The sequence below is a fragment of the Sinocyclocheilus grahami genome, unplaced genomic scaffold, assembly GCF_001515645.1.
Source record: "Sinocyclocheilus grahami isolate Dianchi unplaced genomic scaffold, SAMN03320097.WGS_v1.1 scaffold615.1, whole genome shotgun sequence".
NCBI lineage: Eukaryota > Metazoa > Chordata > Actinopteri > Cypriniformes > Cyprinidae > Sinocyclocheilus > Sinocyclocheilus grahami.
Genome location: NW_015505794.1, coordinates 409,204 through 433,740, shown reverse-complemented (window position 1 = coordinate 433,740; position 24,537 = coordinate 409,204). Strand labels below are relative to the sequence as shown.

General features: G+C 40.9%; 1 protein-coding gene across 3 annotated transcripts in view; it reads left to right on the top strand.

The window, feature by feature from the left end:
* Positions 1-23,537, top strand: part of LOC107557708 (potassium voltage-gated channel subfamily C member 1-like) — a 43,319-nt gene extending 19,782 nt beyond the window's left edge. The window contains exons 2-4 of one of the 3 annotated variants that reach the window (XM_016241220.1): positions 11,012-11,942; positions 17,354-17,539; positions 22,907-23,537. In XM_016241220.1, coding sequence (XP_016096706.1) covers positions 11,012-11,942; positions 17,354-17,539; positions 22,907-23,016 — 1,227 coding nt within the window. In that variant the 3' untranslated portion in view covers positions 23,017-23,537. Of the gene's footprint in view, positions 1-11,011; positions 11,943-17,353; positions 17,540-18,149; positions 18,383-21,015; positions 21,533-22,906 lie in introns of those variants that run through there. The other 2 variants (XM_016241218.1, XM_016241219.1) reach the window with 2 other exon arrangements.
* The last annotated feature ends 1,000 nt before the right edge of the window (positions 23,538-24,537 follow it).

The following is a 24,537-nucleotide window of genomic DNA, read 5'->3' as shown; positions in this document are numbered from 1 at the left end:
GAATGAATCACCCTGACTCTGTACTGCAGGGAAAGATGATTTAAATCCATTTATATCCAAAATAGTAGTAAAAAATCAACATCAAATGGGGCACACTTTTCAAAGATGGTGGGCCTGTGCCCCAGTACTGATTAAAGGTTTGAACGCCCCTGGTTCCATTTGGAGTTCTTGTCTGACTTGAAGAAGTCAGGATTGAGTTTACTTGTTTTATGATATAAAAAGAAGTGATACAGAGTTTCAATTAATTTTAATTGATTAAAAGGTTTCATTACTGAATCATGGTTTTTGAACAAATTGGCTGAGTGAAAGATTGATTCATTCATGCGGCAGCGACTGTGTCTGAAATTGCATACATTCTGCACAAGTATTTTTGTTTTGAATAAGTAATTACTTCATGACTGCTAAAAAATGATGTTCTATATAGCATGAATATGTTCACAAATCCTCTCCTGTGGCCTCATGGGATAGTAAAGTGTCCATCGGATGCACATTTTACAATTTCACAAGTAGTGTGTCATCTGGGTACTTTTTGCTTACTATTTTATAAATACCGTAGATTCGGAAATACTACTTTTTCACATACTGTTTTTTCAAGTACGTGATTTCAGATGCAGCCAGTCACTTCCAGTTTAATTTATAAATTAATCTAAAACCAATCAGTTCAATGAATGATTCACAGAGACACTCACAAAGCCTATCATGGATGCCACCTACTGGCATAACCTGCAGAAAGAACTACTGAAAACGTCCCGGGGATGTTGGTGTCCGGTATGCACTTCTGAAAGGAAACAATCTACAGATATTTGACACAGGATTTTTTGTGATTTTTGTGTTTTTGGTATTTTTCATAAAGAAAGAAACAAGCTCTGCCACCAGCTTCTTTATAATTAATACAGATGGTCATAAACTGGTAGAAATTAATCAGGACTCCCCAACTGTCTTTTCTGTCATGCCGCAGTGGGACATTATTATTGTCCAAAAATGAAGTCACAGCAGTGCCAGCACTCACAGCCATATATACGAAAAGCCCAGGACCTAGGCCCTCCCTACAGACACAAAACACATGAATCCACAAATACAGACGCAGTCCCAAATGTGGGTGCACTGTGTTTAGTTACATAAGAGAACGTGACAAGCTTTCATCTCCAGGAAGAGAGGTACAACCAGAGAATGAGAGTAAGAGGTGATGTAAGGGAGAAGGGGGAGGATTTTGTGCTATTTCTGAGACAATTGAATGAGCCTCTTTCCTTATTTTTCCCTCTGTCTCCCCCTTTTGCACTCTCAATTTTGCTATGCAGTGCAGCAGAAATGCTTTGGCAAAGGGGTCACTTAGCACTTTTCATCTAGTCATTTGCATCAACTTTGTCTGCAAAAAAGCTGGATGTTTTACTTTAATAATGTGATTTGAACTTTCCTATTTATACAATACAATACAATAAAATAACAGCTTGTTTCATGTGGGCCGAGTTTTTTGTTACTGCAGAAAACAGCAACTCTGCCATTTGCCTGAATCAAACAAACATGTAACCCCATAAAACCTTAAGAAGGTCATATTTTATTAAAAAATAAATATTAATGCACTCTGTAGTATACTGTGTGTTCAGAATTTTAATCAGACCACAAACTGTCCACAAACAATGTTGTGTGTTTTGTTGAGGTAGATCTACTGACCAAGAGAAAGTTTCTGGTAACTAATCGTTAACCTTTTGAAGACAGTAAGCGGGGGTAACATGATTCTAAACCCAAACAGTCCTGCAGGGGTAATTCGTCTCTTTGAATAGAAAGCGAAAAGAATCAATATCATGGCTAAACAATTGTGCTGACAAAGCCATTGAACATGGACATTGCATGAACTAGTCATTCAGATTCAGCCACCTGTCAGCCTCACAGAAATGGATTTACTGATGCTTTAATGGCAATTGTGCAGATGAATTATAACTGCTAATGAGAACCCAGCAATTCTAGCCTGTGATTTGATTCAGTCAACCCGCATTAAACGCTACTGTTCAAAGGTTTGGTGTCTGTAAGATTTTTTTAATGTTTTAAATTATAAGTAAAATGTGACCTTATGTAGCACGGGTATATTTATAGCAATAGCCAAAAATAAATTGTATGGGTCAAAATTATCGATTTTTCTTTTATGCCAAAAATCATTAGGATATTAAGTAAAGATCATGTTCCATGAATATATTTTGTAAATTTCCTACCGTAAATATATTAAAACTTAATTTTTGATTAGTAAATATGCAATGCTAAGAACTTCATTTGGACAACTTTAAAGGCTTTTCAATATTTAGATTTATTTGCACCCTCAGATTCCAGATTTTCAAATAGTTGTATCTCGGCCAAATATTGTCCTATCATAACTAACCACACATCAATGGAAAGCTTCTTTATTCAGCTTTCAGGCGATGTACAAATCTCAATTTTGAAAAATTGACACTTATGACTGGTTTTGTGGTCCAGGGTCACAAATTGTGAAATATTACCATTTAGAATTTAAAATAACTGTTATCTATTTTAATAAAATTTAAAATGTATAGCTACATTATCAGCAGTCATTAGTTACGTGATCCTTCAGGAATCATTCTAATATGCTCAATAAATATTTATTATTATTTACAATGTTGAAAACAATTGTACTTCTTAATATTTTTGTGAAACAAATATTTTTTTTTTTTCCACAAACAGCCAGATGTGAAAAAGGTTTGAAAACTCAAGGAATGTCCTTGAGTTTGAACTTTGTTACAGGCCTCAGGTCAGTCAGGGATCAGAGGTCATCATCAGAGCTAGTTTTTCCTTCCTCTGATACTACACTGCACGATTACACCTGGCTTGTTGCTGAGATCTTTATGCTACCCTACAGTGTTGCTGCATTGAGTTTCACCTCTGAGACTGGAACTGTTGCTCAAGCATGTAATCTTGGTGTAAGACTTCATGCGTGGGACTTGCTGTAGGAGGCTTGCACAAGGCCACGTTATGCGGACCATTCTGCTCACCTGTAAAGAAATGTAAGGACAAGCTAACAGGCGAAGAACTCGTACTTCAAATTTATCTAATTTTTCATGTGCTATATGAAAATGAAAAATGTAATTGCTTAAGAGGGCAGCTTGAGGATACATTCTTGCAGTCAATTTAACAGAAAATATCAAGTGCACATTGTTAAATTTACTTCCTTTAATGATTCTGAATGTTGGGGGGCATTTTGTTTGGATATAAAAAGATGTTATATGATACCTTATTGAATGTAAAAATGGCATGTCATTTGTGTGATACATTGACCTGGTTTCCGTTCTTGTATCACTGATGGTAACTGATGCTGAACCGATTGATTGGCTGGATGTGCATGTAGCGATTAAAATGTGCATTTGTGGATCAGGTGACACGCGTGCATTCATTCACGTCTCTTCTGAGTCGATTCTATTTGATTCATTTGAATTTTGAGACTTTCCTTCCGCCCTTTTAGCCTTGCCCAATCCACACACACACAGCTCGCGATCCACGCTCAGCTGAGCCACAGAAAATCAGCGACCACTAGATGGCACTAGCCCCAGTCATATGTGCGCATTCCATTGAGTACGGTTTCATGAATGTTACATTGTGTTTTCTTTGTTTCTTTTTGGTTTGGCTATTCTCCTCTACCGTAGAAATACAATAAAGTTGTTTTATCGAACTTGTTTTAACTTAACTTGTCTTAAGACACAGAATAGCTTTTATTAATTTTGCCAGTTATTCCTTCCTTGTAGGCTATTATTATTATTATGCAAAAATGAAGTTGACGATGCTGATTAGCCATCTCTGCAGTATGAGAGAAATGCACCTTTCATATAGTCCTACAGCATTGCAAACGCTGCAGCCTGTTCATTATCAGAATAAAATACAGTCAACCAAACATACAGATACACTATAGATTCTAGATACACTAGTTAATTAAAACAGCCCCCAGTACAATCCGTGCCGTTCAGCCTTAGCTTGGGCCAAGCACATATTTGCTCATGTGACGAGGATGATTTTTCATGTGAAGAAGACCGTGATTTTTTTTTTCTTTTTGGAAAGCAGGTTAAGTACAAAACCTGGTTTACATAGGCCTAATAAATAATAGTCGGTTGCATTCAAATAGCCAACATTGTGAATATGGAAACATTTGGATTTGTGTCAAATGAGAGAGTAAGGAATAGGATTATAGGGCCAAACAATAAAAAAACATCTCCAGAATAAAGTCATTAGCCTATAATGCGAGATTAAACTCATTAAATATCCAGAAAAATGTAGAAATAAAATATTGAGAATAAAAATAATTAAATTTCGAGAATAAAGTCGTTCATCAGCATCGTCAACTTCATCTTTGCAGACACTGACTCAGAAATAAGTATAAGAGCAATACCTTTTTCTTTTTTTTTTTTTTACAAATGTAACTCTATACCAGTGTACCAGTGTATTTTTGTTTTTGTTTTGTTTAGCATTAAAATTTTGTCTTGTACAGTCCATTTTTGCATGTATGTAAATATAGGTTATGGTTTCCTCTATTAAATCATTGTGCAATAAAACACTGTACATAAACAACTTCAAATATGATAATGCATGTATCTGTCATGTATCCAGTCACTGTTGTAGTAGCACTACCCACTCAGTGAGATTGGATAACACTGGGAAAACATACCCATTCTACTTGGAACAGGAACATTGCGGAAGCCCCATCCTTCGCGAAGGACGTTTCGGAAGCACTTACACATATGAACAACCGTTTAGGTGCATATGGAAGATTAGAGGGGATTGTAACCCTCTTGAAAATGGCAGAAGTCTGCCGGGGAAACACAGGCTCTGAGGCTATACCATGGACTTTACCCATATGGGATCCACTTAGGTCTCTACATATGGAACCCAGCCCTCTACCGGTTCTCAAGGATTCAGCGAGTGAGGGCCTGGTGCCAGATGTTCCGCCACTGGTCTGAGGTCCTAAAGCTTTGTGTCCGGTCTACGTAGCATCTCAAGGCTCGGACGGGACAAAGCAAAGCTAGGGCTGGGTCTGCCTCCTTCAGAGGCAGCGCTTGCAGGCTCACCGCCTGATCCCTCAAGGGAGTAGTGGGAACCTTGGGCACATAGCCAGGCCGGGGCCTCAGGATTACCTGTGAGTCAGCCGGCCCAAATTCTAGGCACGAATCGTCGACCGAAAATGCGTGCAGGTCTCCTACCCTCTTGATGGAGGCCAGTGCAACCAGGAGCAGAGTCTTCATTGAAAGAAACTTCAGTTCAACTGATTGCAAATGCTCAAATGGGACCCGCTGTAGTGCTTCGGGCACCAGAGACAGGTCCCAAGAAGGTATAGAGGGAGGCCGAGGAGGGTTCAACCTTCTCGCCCCCCTAAGAATCCTGATGACCAGGTCGTGCTTAGCTGAAATAGCAGCAACGTAAACTTTAAGGGTGAAGGGAGACTTCACTCCAACCCTTGCTGCAAGAAGGATAGCACGACTCTGATCGGACATCTTCGGGGGTCCTCTCGATGAGAGGAACACCACTCGATGAACAGGTTCCACTTCAAGGCGTAAGCGTGTCTCGTAGATGGCGCTCTCGCTGAAGTGATGGTGGGGTAGGTCCTCTTGGGGTAGGTCACCTAGAACCTTTGCATTCTGTCCAGGGACCAGACATGAAGTTTCCAGAGGTCTGGATGCGGGTGCCACAGGGTGCCCCATCTCTGAGTCAGTAGATCCTTCCTCAGAGGAATCTGCCAAGGAGGGGCTGTCACGAGGAGCATCAGTTCCGGGAACCAGGTCCGATTGGGCCAGTAGGGTGCCACAAGCAGGACCTGCTCCTCGTCCTCCCTGACTTTGCACAGTGTCTGTGCGAGAAGTCTCACTGGGGGAAATGCATATTTGCGTAGGCCCGAGGCCAGCTGTGTGCCAGTGCATCCGTGCTGAGTGTTCCTTCGGTCAGGGAGTAAAACAGCTGGCAGTGAGAGGTTTCTGGAGAGGCAAACAGGTCTACCTGAGCGACTCCGAAACGTCTCCAGATCAGCTGGACCGTCCAGGGATGGAGTCTCCATTTTCCGGGGAGTGCAGCTCAAGACAGCTCGTCAGCTGCACGGTTGTGCAGGCCCGGAATGTGAATGGCACGAAGCGACCTCATATTCTTCTGACTCAAAAGGAGGAGGTGGCGGGCGAGTTGCGACATACGACGGGAGCGCAGACCACCTTGTCGGTTGATGTACGCAACAGTCACAGTGTTGTCCGTACGGACCAGTACGTGCCTGTCTTGTAAACGCCCTCTGAGATGGTTCAAGGCAAGGTGCACTGCTAACAACTCGAGGCAATTGATATTCCATTGCAGTTGGGGGCCCGTCCACACCCCCAAGAATGCTTGCCCGTTGTACGTGGCACCTCAGCCGGTGGTGGAGGCATCTGTGTGCACCACAGCATGCCTTGAGACCTTGTCTAGGGGCACTCCTGCACGAAGAAACATGAGGTCTGACCACGGTGTGAAGGTTTGGAACAATTTCAGAGGCTCCTGGGGCATATGGCAGCTGCTTCGGCAGTTACGCTGTTGGGGTTGCTTCATATGAGACTGCTTCAGCACTGGCTTCATGGCCGAGTCCTGAGGTGGGTGTGACTTGGACCCGTTGAGTGCCACGCTGCCACACCCACCTCAGGACTCGGCCATGAAGCCAGTGCTGAAGCAGTCTCATATGAAGCAACCCCAGCAGCGTACCTGCCGCAGCAGCTGCCATATGCCCCAGGAGCCTCTGAAATTGTTTCAGTGGGACCGCTGTCCTACCTTTGAACAAATTCAAGCAACTCAACACCGACTGAGCAAGTTCCTCTGTGAGGCGTGCTGTCTGTTCAACCAAATCCAACTCGATACCGAGAAAAGAGATCCTCTGCGTCGGGAAGAGTTTGCTCTTTTACCAGTTGACCCGAAGGCCCAACAGGCTGAGGTGCCTGAGCACCAAATCCCTGTGCTCACACAACTGATCCCGAGAGTGTGCTAGTATGAGCCAGTCGTCGAGATAGTTGAGGATGCGAACCCCCTGCTCTCTGAGGGGAACAAGAGCTTTCGTGAAGACACAGGGGGACAGGGACAGCCCGAAGGGCAGGACCTTGCACTGATATGCCCGTCCCTCGAACGCGAACTGCAGAAAGGGTCTGTGGCACGGAAGGATTGAGACATGAAAGTATGCGTCCTTCAGGTCAATTGCTGCAAACCAATCTCTGGGGGACGGATGCACCTGAAGATGCGTTTCTGCATTAACATCTTGAACGGTAGCCTGTGAAGGGCCTGGTTCAAGACACGCAGGTCCAAGAGTGGTCGTAACCCACCACCTTTCTTGGGTTCAATGAAGTAGGGGCTGTATGCCCCTGAACTTGGGGGGACGCCGGGCGAACTGAATCGTGTAGCCGAGTCTGATGGTCCGAAGGGGCCAGCAAGACGGGCTGGACAGCACCAGCCAGGCTTTCAGATACCGTACAAGTGGGACCAGCGGAACCACCGACGTACGCGCAGTGGGGGAGCGAGTTGGAACGCAGGGACCCGGCTCGGGCAGCACAGAGGAGGATGAGTGTGATCCGGCTCTGGATTGTCCACAACTCTCCGTGACCTTTTGAGACCCAGAAATAGAGGAAATTGCTCTTTTGTTGAGTGTTTTGGTACCACCGACCGAGAGGTCAGTGGCGGGATAAAACAAAATGAAAGATTCTCTGCCTGGCCCTCCTCCGGGGGAGGGAGGGGTGCGTTCACCATCTCCTGAAGAGCAACTCCCTCCATCTCTGTGTCGCCCCCGTCTCAGGGCCACCCAGAGACGGGCGCCACCTTCCGCTTGCCACCAGGACGGGCGGGGCGGATGCCCTGTGACTGGCTCCATGGTGCTGCTTAGTTGGAGGCTGCTGTGGCGCGGGAGCGGGGGCGGTCGCAGGGGGACGCCCTCAGTGACGAGCAGGCTGAGGTGCTGCGGCCAGGTGGAGGCAGCAGCTGCCCGCCGGGGCAGGATATGTCGAATCGCCTCAGTCTGCTTATGTGCAGCTGAGAACTGCTGTGTGAAGCTCTCGACTGCGTCGCCAAAGAGGCCGGTCTGGGACACAGGGGTGTTAAGGAACCGAACTTTGTCGGCGACCCTCATGTCGGCCAGACACAGCCAAAGATGGTGCTCCTGGACCACATGCGTGGGCATCGCATGACGCAGAGAACTCGCCGTGACCTTCGTCGCTCGGAGCGCAAGGTCAGTTGCGGTTCGGAGTTCTTTCAGAACTTTTGGATCGTGACCACCCTCGTGCAGGTCCTTCAGTGCCTGAGCCTGGTGGACCTACAGTAATGCCATGGCATGCAGGGTGGAGGCAGCCTCTCCACAAGCCGCATAAGCACCGCTGGTCAGACCAGATGAGTGCTTACAGGCCCGGGAGGGAAGGGCCAGTTTGCCCCGCCAGGTGGAAGCGGTACCAGGACACAACTGCAACGCTACCGACCGCTCCACCGGGGGGATCTCCGTATACCCCTTGGCTGCTCCAGTGAGCTCCTCATGCACCTCCGGGAAGAATGGCACCGGAGTGGGGTGCTGAGAACCAGCACGGGCCACCAAGAGAAACCAGTCATCCAACCTCGAGGGCTTGGGACGCGGTGGAGGTTTCCACTCGAGCCTTACCCTCTCGGCGGCATGGGAAAGCATTGCCATCATCTCCAAATCCGATTCAGGCCTGGCTACCGTCCCAGAAGGGCATCCAGAAACGCACAGGTGAAATGCCATCTTTAAAAAGACGTTCACCCGAGCCTGTAGTTTGCACCCACTCAACGAAGGTCGACCAACCCGCTGTCGCTCCGTAACACCCGCACAAAGAAGCTCCTTTGAGAGCGCTGACTCGTTCGACACACGAAGGCTTGGCAGGAGCAGAATGATAACACAGCTCGGCTCCGAAGCAAAAAGCTGATTATGCGCTGCACCGGCTGCCTACTTATACTCACACTGTGATCAGCGGCAGCTGGATGCAATAATCGCATGCCAATGTGCATTGGCTTGTTTAGTTTACACTCGAAGTGGATTGGTCTCTCTGGCGAGATTCCCAATTTGTCGGTCACTGACGTGATGTCGAGAGTGACCTACTGAAAGGGAACCAGAGTCTCTAGCTAAGGAGAAAAATCTAAGCACAGTGTTTTATGTTGTTGAGATCTTTTCTAAAGCTTTAAAGGAGACAAATGTGAGACCACCAGAGTCTTTAGACTAGGAGAAATATCTGAGCACAGTGTGTGATTTTGGTGAGATCTCTTCTAAAACTTTAAAGGAGACAAATGTGAGACCACCAGAGTCTTTAGACTAGGAGAAATATCTGAGCACAGTGTGTGATTTTGGTGAGATCTCTTCTAAAACTTTAAAGGAGACAAATGTGAGACCACCAGACACTTTAGACTAGGAGAAATATCTAATTTCTGTCTAGGACAAATATTTGAGATGTTAAAGAGATCTCACTTGTGATTGTTCTTTTCTATGGGAAGGACTATGAGACTAGGGTGTAAACGATTAAATAAAACAGAGAAAAACATTGATTTTTGTGGCATTTTGCTATTTTCATTGCAATGTATATAATCAAACTCAAAAGAGAATGAGTGAGTAAACAAGTCAGAGGATGTGCAAGAAAAAAAGTGATCCACATCCCATGAGCTGCAGGCAGAGTTGTTTATGTTGTTTATGCTTTAAAACAGGGGTGTCAAACTCAGTTCCGCAGCCCTGCAGAGTTTTGTTCCAACCCTGCTCCAACACACATACCATGTTGTTTTCAAATAAGCCTTAAGGACTGGATAAGTTGGATCAAGTGTGTTTAATTAGGGTTGAGTCTGAACTCTGCAGGGCTGTGGCCCTCCAGGAACTGAGTTTGACATCCCTGCTTTAAAACATCGTTGAGAGCCCTTAGCTCCTGAAATCACTGCTTATATCATTCTAGCTTAGTTTTATCATCACTGGTTTTGTTTAGATTGTTTCTGACTGGTATATGGAAAATCACAGTGTTGGAGTGTGTACTTTTTGTGGTTAACCTTACTAACAATTAACACACAGACTTGGTCCTAAATGCCATTAAACATGAAAAATTCTAAATAAATGCACCTTTGATTATAAGGTGATCTGTATATGAACAGAAATTGACAATGATATCAAAACCACTATAGAAGCGCTGCTCTGTTGGGTATGAGTTGTTTATTCAGTTGCTATTCTATTAGCTTGTGTTTGAGAGTGTGTTTTTTCAATACTGTTTGTTTGCCAGTAACTTTATTCTGTATTTGTTCAGATCGCTACACACAGTGGATTCTCCCAGATGGCAGAATGAGCGACATCCCTGCTTTAAAACATCGTTGAGAGCCCTTAGCTCCTGAAATCACTGCTTATATCATTCTAGCTTAGTTTTATCATCACTGGTTTTGTTTAGATTGTTTCTGACTGGTATATGGAAAATCACAGTGTTGGAGTGTGTACTTTTTGTGGTTAACCTTACTAACAATTAACACACAGACTTGGTCCTAAATGCCATTAAACATGAAAAATTCTAAATAAATGCACCTTTGATTATAAGGTGATCTGTATATGAACAGAAATTGACAATGATATCAAAACCACTATAGAAGCGCTGCTCTGTTGGATATGAGTTGTTTATTCAGTTGCTATTCTATTAGCTTGTGTTTGAGAGTGTGTTTTTTCAATACTGTTTGTTTGCCAGTAACTTTATTCTGTATTTGTTCAGATCGCTACACACAGTGGATTCTTCCAGATGGCAGAATGAGCTTTTTTTTGTAGTCTTTTGATATTTAATTACACTATTGTTTAAAAATTTGGGGTCGGCAAGTTTAAAAAAAATAAAAATTAATACTTTATTCTGCAAGGATGCATAAAATCAAGCTAAAGTTACAGTAAAGAAAAGTATAATGCTACAAAAGATGTCTGTTTAAGCTTGTCTTTTTGGGAAGGATGCAAACAAAAGGCTTTTTAAATTAACATTGTGTTTTTCCCTTCTCATTTGTTTTCCCTGTTCTCTCTTTCCTTCAGTGGGTGGCATTTGCCTCGCTGTTCTTCATACTGGTTTCCATAACCACATTCTGCCTGGAGACACACGAGGCCTTCAACCCCATCATTAACCGCACATATATTAACCCTGAAGACAACAGCTCCAGGTTTCACTTGGAGACAGAGACGGTGGTCTACCTAACCTACATCGAGGGAGTGTGTGTGGTGTGGTTCACCTTTGAGTTCCTCATGCGTGTCACTTTCTGTCCAGACAAAAAGAAATTCATCAAAAACACCCTAAACATCATAGACTTTGTGGCCATCCTGCCATTTTACCTGGAGGTGGGCCTGAGCGGCCTGTCTTCTTCTGAAGCGAAGGACGCTCTGGGTTTCCTCAGAGTGGTGAGATTCGTTCGGATCCTCAGAATCTTCAAGCTGACGCGACACTTTGTGGGCCTGCGCGTACTGGGACACACTCTCCGCGCCAGCACCAATGAGTTCCTCCTGCTCATCATCTTTCTGGCGCTCGGAGTGCTCATCTTCGCCACCATGATCTACTACGCCGAGCGAATCGGTGCCAATCCCAATGACCCACGTGCCAGCGAGCACACCCATTTCAAAAACATCCCCATTGGCTTCTGGTGGGCTGTTGTGACTATGACCACACTGGGCTATGGAGACATGTATCCTCAGACTTGGTCAGGCATGTTGGTGGGCGCACTGTGTGCTCTGGCGGGTGTGTTAACCATTGCCATGCCTGTGCCTGTCATCGTCAATAACTTTGGGATGTACTACTCTCTAGCCATGGCTAAGCAGAAGCTACCAAAGAAAAAGAACAAGCATATTCCCCGTGCGCCCCAGCCGGGCTCACCTAATTACTGTAAGTCTGCCATGAACTCGCCCCACCACAGCCCACAAAGTGACCACTGCGCTCTTGCTGCCCAGGAGGAGATTTTAGACATGAACAGAGCAGGTAGGAGGCTTGTTTAAGTAATGCCCTTCTGAATTAATGTCATAGAATCAGAAATGAGATTTAACTCACCTTTTCTTCCCTTCCACCTCACAGTCTTTCTAGACCTGCCTGAAGTCACACATGTAACCGGTTTTCAAAATCCCTCATTTGAGAATTGTTCAAATGCAGCTCTACCATCTGGAGACATTATAAAATCTCATCGCACTGCATTCTTAACAAAGATGCGCGTAGAAACAAACACACGTCCTCACCATGGTTGCATAACGACTAATACCCCATGCAACATTTTGCATATCTATATGTTTTTCCATCAGACTCCTGTGAGGATAAATTATATCCACCCAGACAAACAGGAGCACACTCATTCAACAGCTTGCTTTTGTATTTGTCTGTCAGCTCGGCTTAATTACATTCTACTTATATATCAATAAACAATAGTTTTTATTTGCTTTTGTTACCTTAATTTCCATAAAAGCTTGCCCAGACAGTGACTCTTGCTGTGAACAAACATTTGTTTTTATATAATGTTTATATTTTTATGCAGTTAATGTGTATATTTGTGTTTGTAGCTTATACATTGTGGAATGTTTTTTAAATGTATTTTATTTTTATTTTTTGGTAATATAACTTTTTAGAAAATAACTAGATTTAAACGGTACTTTTTAATACAATTAATCAAATATAAAAATAATTATTAGTTGTAGTCCTAAAGTAAAAATTTGGCCAAAAAAGAAAATGATGGCCACAAAAAAAGCAAAAAGAGTTTGATTTTGTGCAACATTATGTACATAGAAAAGGTGTAAAATATAAACGTTACATTTTAGAAAAAAAAGTTTGTCCACAGTTTTAAACACACCCATGCATTTAGGGTGTTGCATGAGCTTCTGATTTACTTGAGAGGGCAATCAGAACGACCAGCTAAAATCTGAGGTGTATTAGTTAGTATTTGTTGTAGCTGCAGAAGTGTGGTGTAGTAAACAGCTGTGATTTTGGAACTACTACTATGTTGTGAACCATACACTCATAATCAGTATTCATAATTTCTCATGTTGGTTTGAGTTCAGTTTTATGGTCAAATTAAAAAGTCAAAAGCAGTGAATTTGTGTCAGCCACACACTCACATGTGGATGTGACACAGTAAGAGGGCCTGACCAGTATAAATAAGATATTTCAACCCACTCCACTCGGTCCTCAGCATTCTTCACACGAGTAAGTGGTGGTGAGTGCCTTCATTTGGAGCACTCATTTAGAGACTGGCTGTAAAAGAGAAGTGAGGAGATGGGCTTTTTGGCTGTGTCTGATCAGACTGGGTAAAGAATTTCTCATTAATGTGTGAGAGTAACTGTGAGTGACTCCTTCATAAGTCTGACTGGAGGGATTCCCCCACTTTTAAATGCTATAATAATAAATTTAATCAAGCTTTTTGATGTCAAGAACCACCAAATATTATGAACCGTTTGTGATGATGACACTCTGAAATATAAAGCTAAAGGTGGAAAAGAAAAACTCCATTGAAAGGTATAGCAAAAGTAAAAAAAAAAACACGAAGCAATGTCTAAAAAAAACACACAAAAAAACACAATATATCTCCCCCATAAACAGAAATAAATATATGTGATATTTGAAACTTTTTTTGTATCATGTAATAATATTAAAATAAGTAATAAAAAAAAAAGTTAAAATGATTGCCTTGTTTATAATTGCATTTAATTTAGCTAACAGTTAACAAAAAAAATAAAAATAAAAAAAATAAAAAATAGGAGTTTGGGGTAAGTACGATTTATGTTTGAAAGAAAATAATACATTGTTCAGCAATGAATCAAAAGTGACAGTGAAGACATTTGTAATGTTACAAAAGATTCATTAATATTCAAAACATTAGACAAGCTTACTAACATAAAAGTTTTGAACAGAAGAGTAGATGTTGTTAAAAAAAAAATCTAATCTTTCTTAAATTTTTTGTGGACCCCCATTTGAAAATCCCTATATTAATCCAGTGTGAGTAGATGGCCAAATGGTGCTTTCCATTGATCATAGGACTCAGGATCATTCCATTGGTGTGAGAGTTTGTGACAAACACTAAACTTTGAGAACTCACTCAGTGAATAATGAAGTATGTCAGCTATTTATACAAGTTAGAAAAGGAGAGTCATTTCTATAGTCTTTACTTGTGTGATCATTCTGTCCAGTTAAAAACAAAGCTTTGAATGTGAAAGGATTGGTAATGCCTTCTGTTTTCACACAATCTCTTTATTATTTCATTCTCTGTGTTTTTACACTGCACTAGAGCCTGTTGCTATAGCAACAGTGTCCATGCAACCGCACAATAGGAATCGCACTCTGCAATGAGCTGCAGTCATTCACTCGCCTTGCACGACTCCTGTGCTATTCACACGGTACAGCAAACACACACACCTCGCACACACAATTAGATGGTCTGAGGATGAATACAGTATAAATCAATACGTGACCTACTGTTAATTACTGCTCAGGTTTTTAGGGGATAAAATGTCTCTGGATGTTTTAGTGGTTCATCTGATTCATCTGTAATGTTTAGATGAGACAAACAGAGACACATCATTGATAATGAATTCAGTAAAATTTTGGATTCATTGCCAGTTGGATTGAAAATATAAAATAATAAACTATACAAAAAAAAAAAAGATATTCTTCCTGTCCTTTCTTCTCTCTCCCTCTCTGTTCAGCGCAGCCTTTCTAAATCTCTCTTGTAAATGAGTTTACAGATGGCACAAAGGCCTTGATTATCAGCTCCATCCATTTGACTTTGGGCAGAGAGCCGTAAGAATCAACAACACAACGGAAACAAGCCGCAACACAGCGAAATTAGCACAACATAACAGAGCCGCAACACAACGAAATTAGCAAAACTCAACGAAATTAGTCTTATGCGTTGTGTTGTGGCAATTTCGTTGTGTTGTGCACTACTGGGCCACCGCAATATATATATATATATATATATTTATATATATATATATACAGTTAAGATTAAAATAATTTTATATACATCATGTCTTCATGAGCATAATTGAAAGTTTTTTTTTTTTTAAGTTGTCCATAAGACCTTCAATTGTCCTCAGTTTGAAAAGATGGATCTCATTTGGAGTTTGAGAGGATGAACATTCACTTTTGGGTCCTTTAAGACACATAGCTGAATTCAGGTTATTCAGTGGCCACAAACCCAGAAAAGTTTTGGAAGTGAGAAGTGAGAACGTCTCACATCTGTAAACCAGAAATATGGATGCCAAACTGCATACTGAGACAACTAGTATTTCAAGTTGGTCCTGCACACGCTACACAGATTTATTGCAAATGTGCCTGTCACTACATTACTTTTTCAAAGGTGAATTTGGTTGTAGAATGTAGTTGGAATGCCCACTAATCCATAAACAACTGTACAGTACAACATAAAAAGAGTACTGACAACCATATTTGCATTAGTATGTGGCCAGTCTCTGAGCTGGTGCTTGAGGTTGTTTATCACTTCCTGCTGTTATTCATATCATAGGGCTGAGAGCTGAGGAGAGGAAAAATGAGGAGAGTGCTGAAAGTGAGGGGGATGATGAAGAGAAAGAGAGATTTGAGGGTGTTCAGGGCCGAAATAGCAGTGAGAGCCGCTCTTTTCAGTGTAAACTGTGGCTGTATGGTAAAGTATTGTGGTTCTTATGACTTGAGCTCTATATTTTAAGTCTTTTGTGTGAGGAACAGACTCCTTGGTGCATTCATCAGGATTCAGGAACTATGATGCCCGATTCTTGAACAAATTGTTCTTTTGAACATTTCCAGTGAACGAGTTGATCCAGTTTCAGTTTGTTTAGCACAAATCTTTTTTGTTGTTTTGCTAGACTTAAAATATAATGCATAAGTTGTATGGACTACTATACCGATGTCTTTAAAATACTTTTACTATGCCTTTCAAAGCTTTAGCTCCATTCCCCATTCACTGTAATTACATGTTAAACTGTTTCCCACAGTTAGTTACACAGATTTGGAAGAACATGAGGGTGTGTAAATGATGACAGAATTTTCACTTTGTTTTGGGTGAACTATCCCTTAATGAAGGTATATTTTGTAGAGTCCCAATGTTAATATAATTTGTAGTGTATATGTGTGCATGTTGTACTATCTATCAACAGACCATAATGAAATGTAGCCACTGTAATATTACCAATAGGACTCATGTCCCATTTGAATAACCACAAAGTTAAAGCCTGCCATAGTTGCTGATAGATGCTCTTTTGTTGACAGTAATACGTTAGCAATAAGAGCGTGCTTGAATCAGTGTTGGCGATACAATGGAAAATCCAGGTGGGAGATATGATAGTTCCCAGAGCTTTTTCCCCTGAGGAGCTCTGGCAGCACTCTCCCTTCTCACAGGTCTGATCGATGAGGTGTAAATCGAGTGAGCAGAAGCTTCTGGCTGCCAGAGAGCTCACAAGTGAACAGGCTGGTTGCCATGAGCTGTTTCTATATATTACGCCGTGGCTAGGAGCGATAATTCAATGCTCCTCCCTCTTTCTTTGGAGCAAAACCAGAGCTGCACCCTACTGTTTGGTCAAATGAAGTGCTGAAAATAAAAGAGGTTTAGGTTTTTGCAGTACTAGGAGGTTTTTTACGTTAACCAATGCATAACTAAATGTATTCTCATACAATTCATATGTGGGTAAAAATGTGGGATGCAATTCAATTATATTATTTACATTTATGCATTTTGCAGCTATTTTTATCAAATACAAAACAAAATGACTTATATTGCATCTAAGCTATATCAGTTTCCTTTGGGAAATGAACAATGACATGTTGCTAGCACCATGATCACAAGATGCAAATAATAATTTGAAAATTTTAATGTAATTTGGTTGATAATTTAGATTAGGTATAACAGATGGAAAATTATGGGGAAAAACATTCTGCAAATGGAAACTAGGGATATTTAATAAAAACTATTTTTAGTATTTCTATATACATACTGTGCATAAATTGCATATTAAATATGAAGATGATCAAATACAACTTAAATTCTTGTGTTTTTATTTATTTATTCATTCATCCATCCATCCTAATCAGTGAAAAAAAAGCATGTGTAGTAAATTTAGTGGTTTTCAGACATTTTTAATTTTTAGAGAGTAGTTTCCCAGAAAGGTTTAGGCAGCATAGTTAAAATATGACCAGAACTACTAATACAATACTGTGACCAGAATAACGTGTTAATATTAATTTTGCTGTTGAATGAGTGTGCTCACAACCCAAACATTTACATCCATGTCACTAGAAGGGCTTCCCTTTACGTTCTCTTGCCTCTTCTCTCTGTCCTGCACAAGCCCTCTCTTTCATCAGTCTTGGTGTTTCACCATGGCTACATGTTCTTCTTACATGTGCTTGTGTGTTTGAAGATCCCAAAGTGAATGGTGAGGCAGCTAAAGCAGCGCTGGCCAATGAAGATTGTCCCCACATAGACCAAGCCATTTCCCCTGAGGACGGCCAGATCTTTAACCCAAGCGAGCCACGGGGAGACACTCCGTGTTTTCTGCTAAACGTCGGCAGACGATCCACAAACACGGGCACCCGAGTGAGGAAGGGTATGTAACTGCTGTGTGAGGCTATTGCCTGACACACACAAACACACACACATGCACAGATGTAAATATCAGGTGCATTACACAGTAAATAAAGACAGTCCAAACATACAGACAAGCAGAGCGCGCCCACAACAGACAGTTTATAATAATGCAGTTTAATAACTGCAGTTAAAGACCAGATTTGTACTTAAATGTCTAGCTCAGCCATCTCAGATTTTAGTCAGATGGGCTCAAAAACGTCATCTTTTGTTGAAATTTTGACTTCCATTAGTTCTTTTATTATCTTTCAAACACTACCGTCAGCAGACCCTTCCCTGCACGCTCAGATCCTTCCACAAGTCACATTTCTCCAACCCTCTTCTCTTTTAACATATTGTAAATTAATTTTTTCCACACCACGCTGCATTACATCAAACTCATATTAACACACATACAACTGCCTCCTGGGGCCAACCTTAATCTTCCCTTTTTTCTGTTTTTCTTTGTTGTTTGTTTGTTTTTTACTTGTTTCTTCCACCACTGTACATGCCTGTGGTCTGTCTCTATGTTTGTACCTTCTTCCATCTCTCCCTCTCTCCCGTCTTCCTTATGCTACCCGATTGGCTCATAGCTGGAATTTTCTCAGGGAGGTCAGGGGCGGAGCCGGCCGGCCTGACGCATGGCACACAGGGTTACCCTCTGCTGCAGCTAGGCTGGGCGCACAGCCCAGAAGACGGCCATGCCAGGGTCACCACCTGAGATCCATGCCTGTTTCGCTGTCATACGCTCAAACCGCTCACAGCAGCCTTAGATAAATAAAAAGCCCCTACACGCTATGTAACTTTACAGTGAGCGTGATTTCACCAAGTACAACATGTTCCTGGATCAACATCCTTGTTGATCCTGGAACATCATTCCAATCAACCAATCAGAATTGAGAGATAACTTTTCAGGAAATTTCAGTTTTAGACTTATAATCAGGATTAGGTGCTTCTACACCCTTGTTAATCAGCTATCATTTCCCTCTGATTTTAGGAATAAATTATGGGTAAGTTTAGGTTTAGGGGTAGGGATTGGGTTAAGTCTGTATTTTAGGACAGTAATGTTGATCCAGGATCAACAAAAGATGTTGATCCAGGAACATGTCTTACTTGGCAAAATCACGGCGACCGTAGCTTTACAGGCTGTCAATTAACGTCAGCAAATGTAGTGTTATAAAAACAAACACACGTTCATGTTATCTCACACCTGTTCTAGTTTGACCCATGACCCAGCCGGTATGAATAGACTAAAGATGACCTTTCCACAATAATTACACCACTGACAGCGATGACATAAACTGGCCGTTTCTGATCACATTCAAAAGAATATCCTGCTATCATCCACCAATTTGTCATGTGATCATTTTCTAACCAATAGCGCTGTCTGTCTGTGTCTTATGACATGTTGCTCTGTGTGAGCATGCTCTGTTTGACTTCAGATCTTACCCATAGCCAAAAGCACCACAAGATGGTCAACATCATCACCAAGCAGAACTACACACACTGTTCCCAACAAATATGTGTTTTTGTCTTTGTGTGTTCTACTGTATGTGTATGTGTAATTTTATGAGTGTTTTGAGAGATGTGTGTGTGTGCATGCAGTGCTTCAGAGTGCACTGTTATTTTTTCTGTAGCATTATGTTGTGCATGTGTTGGGGCAGTCCTGCGACCTTGCTGCACAATCTGTCCTGATGCCTGTATGGTATTGGATGAGAAAGTGAAGACTTGGTTTTGCACAAAGGCAAAGAATATGATGGTGTAGATATGCCACTGACATATGTGACATGCTCTTTCATTTCGAGTCGAAAGTCCCAATAAGCCATTAGTGGAGAAATGTGATAACCAAAAAAAAAAAAAACCTTTTAGGTTTTCTGTTTTGTTGTTTTAGAAATAATAAAACAGTCTCTGCTTTCAAATTATATCAGTTTTATTATGAAATTCAACAATTCTCCCCTACCTCAGTTCAAACAGCAGCATAAATGCATGTGAACTGATCTTCTCTTAATTTTTAATAGTGAACATGAATGAACATTAGAGGGTATTTTGATACAGTAATTGTCCCTTAAGTAATTGTCTAATACATTTTTAAACCATGGAAAGGCATCAATGAAATGGCTTGTTTCACTTAAAGGGGTCATCGGATGCAAAATTCACTTTTGTTGTTGTTTGAACATAAATGTGTGTTGGAAGTGTGTGTACACATCCACCCTATAATGATAAAAATCCACCCAGTGTTTTTTTTTTTTAAATCCCTATTTTAAAATCCTCTTTCTCAAACCAGGCCGTTCTGAGATTCCTGTCAGAATGACATAGTTCTGCACAGTCCCCTCCCACGGTAGTTGATTGACACGGCCGTCTTACCTTAGACCCGCCCTGAGTGAGCTGTCATCAGTCCGCCATTGTGTCGACTCCGGTGCAGGGGAAGACAAGAACGTCTCAGATTAAACGATTGATGTGTTTTGTTGTTTGATGTAATAATGAATATAGCAGTCATCATTTACTCCCGACATCTGAGCCGCTGAAGACGCAGAGGATTAACATTACTTTCGTTTATTAAGGGAATGTGCCGATCCCCGATCTGCCTAAATGCGTTTAAGTTCATGCGAATCAAAACGATTGAAATAATTATATTTTTAAGGATTTACTATCAATATTTACTTATAAATCCTCTCCTGTCTGAGTATATTCTCACATAAAACCCTTTCAGACACCTGGAAGATGAAAGCCTTTTTATCGGTTTCTTTTCACTGTTTGATTTTTACCGTGTTATAGACTTTTCATTAAGACCCTAAAGAATCATATCAACTTGTGGAAAATGGCCATCCGATGACCCCTTTAATGATAATAGAAAAAAGAATGTTTTAAATAAATTAAATTGTTGAAAAGGAAAATAAACTCATTAAATATATGCACTATAAGTGTGTTTTATTTTTTCATGACATCCTAATTATTTATTGTATTTTTGAATTAATTTCCTAAATAAAGTTTGAATAACCCATGTTTTTATGACAGCCACTATTATATCATTTGAAAACTGAGACTTTCCTTTTTCATTGTGCATATACTAAAAATGTCTTGTCAAAATGACTCAAAATGATGTCGCAAGTCATTTAGAGACTATGGAAAAGTGGCAGAAACTGAGGGTCTGACTCTGACAAATCATTGGACTGGATTCTTGGTTGCCTTAATTTCAAATGTACCAGTTAATTGAAATATCTAGATTAACAAATCTGTGAACTTCTAAATTCTATTTGCAACATTTGCCTTGCAATCCACAGCCTTCTTTGCTTGCTCTAATGCCAGATTAACCAACCGATCTTTGTGCATGCCCTCACAGAGATTGCATGCTATATTAAACCCTTTAAACCTGACCCATAGAAGCAAACATGGTGTTGAGCAATCTGACCTTTGTGTCTCAGCAACTGCCATGTGCACATTTCTCTCCACTAAACCAAGGTTATCAAAAGTCCCGAAGCCTGGGCACCATAACCAGCAAGGCCCGAATGCTGGCCGAGGTGGTATCAATGTCCACCGGGTCCTGCGACCCACCTGTTCTCCTGCGGCGGTCCCATTCTCCAATCCCCTCCATTCTCTAAGAAATGGAGCAGTTAGTTAGAGCTGTCTCCCTGGGTCTTCCTCATACTCTGCTGCCTTCTGTTCTCTGCGCTGTTTGATTTGGTCTGGTCTGTCTTGTTTTCTGGAGCTGTGTTTTTGTCTCCTCCCCTCCTCCTTTTCCTCTTCCGTCCGTTTTGCTTGATTCTTGTCTTTACGTACCGACTCTCAACTCATACAAAGCCATCAGAGAGAAAGAAAACCTCCAAATGATCTCAGGGAAATTTTTAAGGATTTCCTAGTTACGAGTGTTTATCAGACACAATAAAAGACCTGGGATGAGAAAGGTAAACCTTTCTTTTAGAGCACACTGTTGTTGTTCCTGGAACCACTTCAGAACTGGAAAGACTTGCATCCTCCCTTCAAAAGCCAGCAAAAGGAGTTTTATAACCATAATACTAATGATAGTACCTGCAGTTACAGATGTAGTGGACTCTTACCTGTTCATTTTAGCATGAGCTGCATGGTGTTACACTAAAAAAAGAGGAAAAAATTATATGTCTGTTATGAATCTGTCTGTACAAAACAAATATTTTCTTTCAAGAGTTCTTGACTTTTGCAGAATTGACATGTAGCCATGGATAATGAGATGTTCAGAGACCATGTTCTTTATTTCAGCAACTGATTTCTTCATTCTGTCTTTGTTGTTAACCACATGACTCAGCTCTGGTCACATTGACCATCAATTCTGAATGAGACGATAGTGGTTACTGCCGTCAGATGGATTGTAAATTCCACTCTTCAACTTTGTTTCTGTCTGGCATGCTTGTGATTCTGGATCTTATAGAGAGAAAAAAACTGAGCAAAATGAGTTATTTTTCTGTTTTATGTCTTACTTATTGGTGAATAGATCCTGTGGAAACTGTCGTGAGCAACTGTTTATTTCACATATCAAGTGCAAACTTTTAACAGTGTTATTTTTGGAGAAAAAACATCAAAAAACGAGAAAAACCGCATCCTGTTGAGAAGTTTTACATTTTCTTTCATTACTTTTAGGTACTAAAACACAAAGAAAAGCAAAAAAGACTAATGTATATTTACACTATAAGAGAATTGTATGCAATTTAGCTAACTTTGGGGAAAAACAAATGCATGCACTATGTTATGCAACAATAACTGCATAGAAAAACAGGAAAACATGACTACAACCATAGCATGAAATAAATTTTCTATGAAACCTGTTAGAGGGCTTGGGTTTTTTATTTATTTATTTATTTTTCATTGATTGCAGTGGAATGTTTGTTTTATTTCTGTTTCTCTCATTGGACGATGTACCAATACTCTCTTTGACCTGAAGTCGACAGGCACAAAGAGCTGAATTGGAAGGTCTTTGATGCGAGTGAAAAGAAAAAGAAAACATGTCTCCAGGTGGAGCAGCATGGCAGACTGCACTGATGAGCATGGTGATGAATTAAACCATTAACATTTGAAGGAAACAGTGAAACACCTGCATGCTGTGAACGAGCTGAAGTTTTGAACAAGCGGTGTCAACATATGCTCAATGAGGTATGATGCTAAAGCCTGCCTTATATGCCTGCTAAACGTGCTTGCTAGCAGACCGCATTATCGTCACCTTCTGCTCTCCTTTCATCCCTTCCTCCTACTCCTCCTGACCCCTTCCATGTCTCCTCTGTGCTGGCTCGCACGTCATCCCGCACCCTCTTCACCCGTCTTTGTTCTCTAGGTGTCTGGGTAATAACTCGTCTGTTGTCTCTCTTCTTTTTCATGTCTGTAGAGGCTTCTCGGCAGGGCCGGCACAAACCGCCTGCAGACTCTGTGTGTGTCATGAATCGTGGTGTTCCAACCACTGTGTGCATGGCCCAGAACACCCCTCCCACTTCTTGATAACGCTCTAGAAGTCTGTTTGTTGTACACGAATGGGTGGAAGACCCCATTCTACACATTTAAATGTATTTCAAAGGGACTTTTTTTGTCGGTGGCTGATAGTACTGTCAACTTGTAGTGTTGTGTAAAATGTGTATTTGAATGCATGCGTGTTAAATATGTGTGTGTTTTTGTACGCGTGTCTGTACTGTAAATATGCTTTTCGTGTTGCCCACGCTTGCGACTGAATATTTAGAGTATCTAGTGTAATCTTTACAGGGTTATCAGGTCAAACGTATCCAATAACTTTTAGCTCTTTTTGTGAATCAGAACAAATATTCACAAAGCTGCCTTTAAATTAGAATGGGCTCAAACTAATGATGTTGTTCTTTGTTGTGCTGCTGCTATAAGTCATCAGTTGCCTTTGTTTGCTGTTTGCACTTTTACAGTAAACTTTTACATTCCGGGGCTCAACAATAAGAATTCTTTGAATGTACATGAATTCATTTCCTTACATCAAAATTGACAACAAGTACATTATTAGGTTTTTACAAGTTTTATTAAAGGGTTTGAAATTATATCATTGTTTACTCCACCTTATCTTGTTCCAAACTGGTGGCGTGATTTCTTCCTATGGAACATGAAAGAAGATATTTTCAAGAATGTTCATTTCTCATTGACTTCCATTGAATATTTTGTCCATACAGTGGTAGTCAATGGGAAACTGGTTTCTAATATTCTTCATAATATGTTCTTTTATGTTCTGCTGAAGAAAGAAATGCATACAGGTTTTGAACAACATTGAGGGTGAGTAAGTTGTGACAGAATGTTCATTTTTGTGTGGATCAGTTTTTAAAGAAATTTCACAGCAAGTTAGTAAGACAAATAACCTTGATCTTGGTGGCCTTTTTCAGCAGATTTTGCAGACCTTGCAAACATTTTTTATGTATTTCTGTATATAGAGATCAATAAACATAGTGACAATATAGCCCTGGTCTGACTGATCATCTGACAACTGAGCCAAACCCCTGAACCCTTATTGTTGAGCCCTGTATTTGCTTAGTTTATAAATGTTAGTGGACAAATTGTATGTATTTATAATGTTCTTAATTCCATTCTAACTCTTTCTTTCCTTGAACCCAGCAAGGACATCAGTATACTCCAGTGAAAGCAAGTGGTTATTTAAATGAGTGAGATTTTAAACTTTTTAAACAGAAAGTGTGTCAAACACACATTGATGTGTTCTTTTAGAATCATACAGTAAAAACTGACATCAGTATATCTATATCCAGTTAGTTTGAAGTAAACTCACTGCCAATTGAATGGAATTTTTTAGTCAATGGGAAACTGGTTTCTAATATTCTTCATAATATGTTCTTTTATGTTCTGCTGAAGAAAGAAATGCATACAGGTTTTGAACAACATTGAGGGTGAGTAAGTTGTGACAGAATGTTCATTTTTGTGTGGATCAGTTTTTAAAGAAATTTCACAGCAAGTTAGTAAGACAAATAACCTTGATCTTGGTGGCCTTTTTCAGCAGAT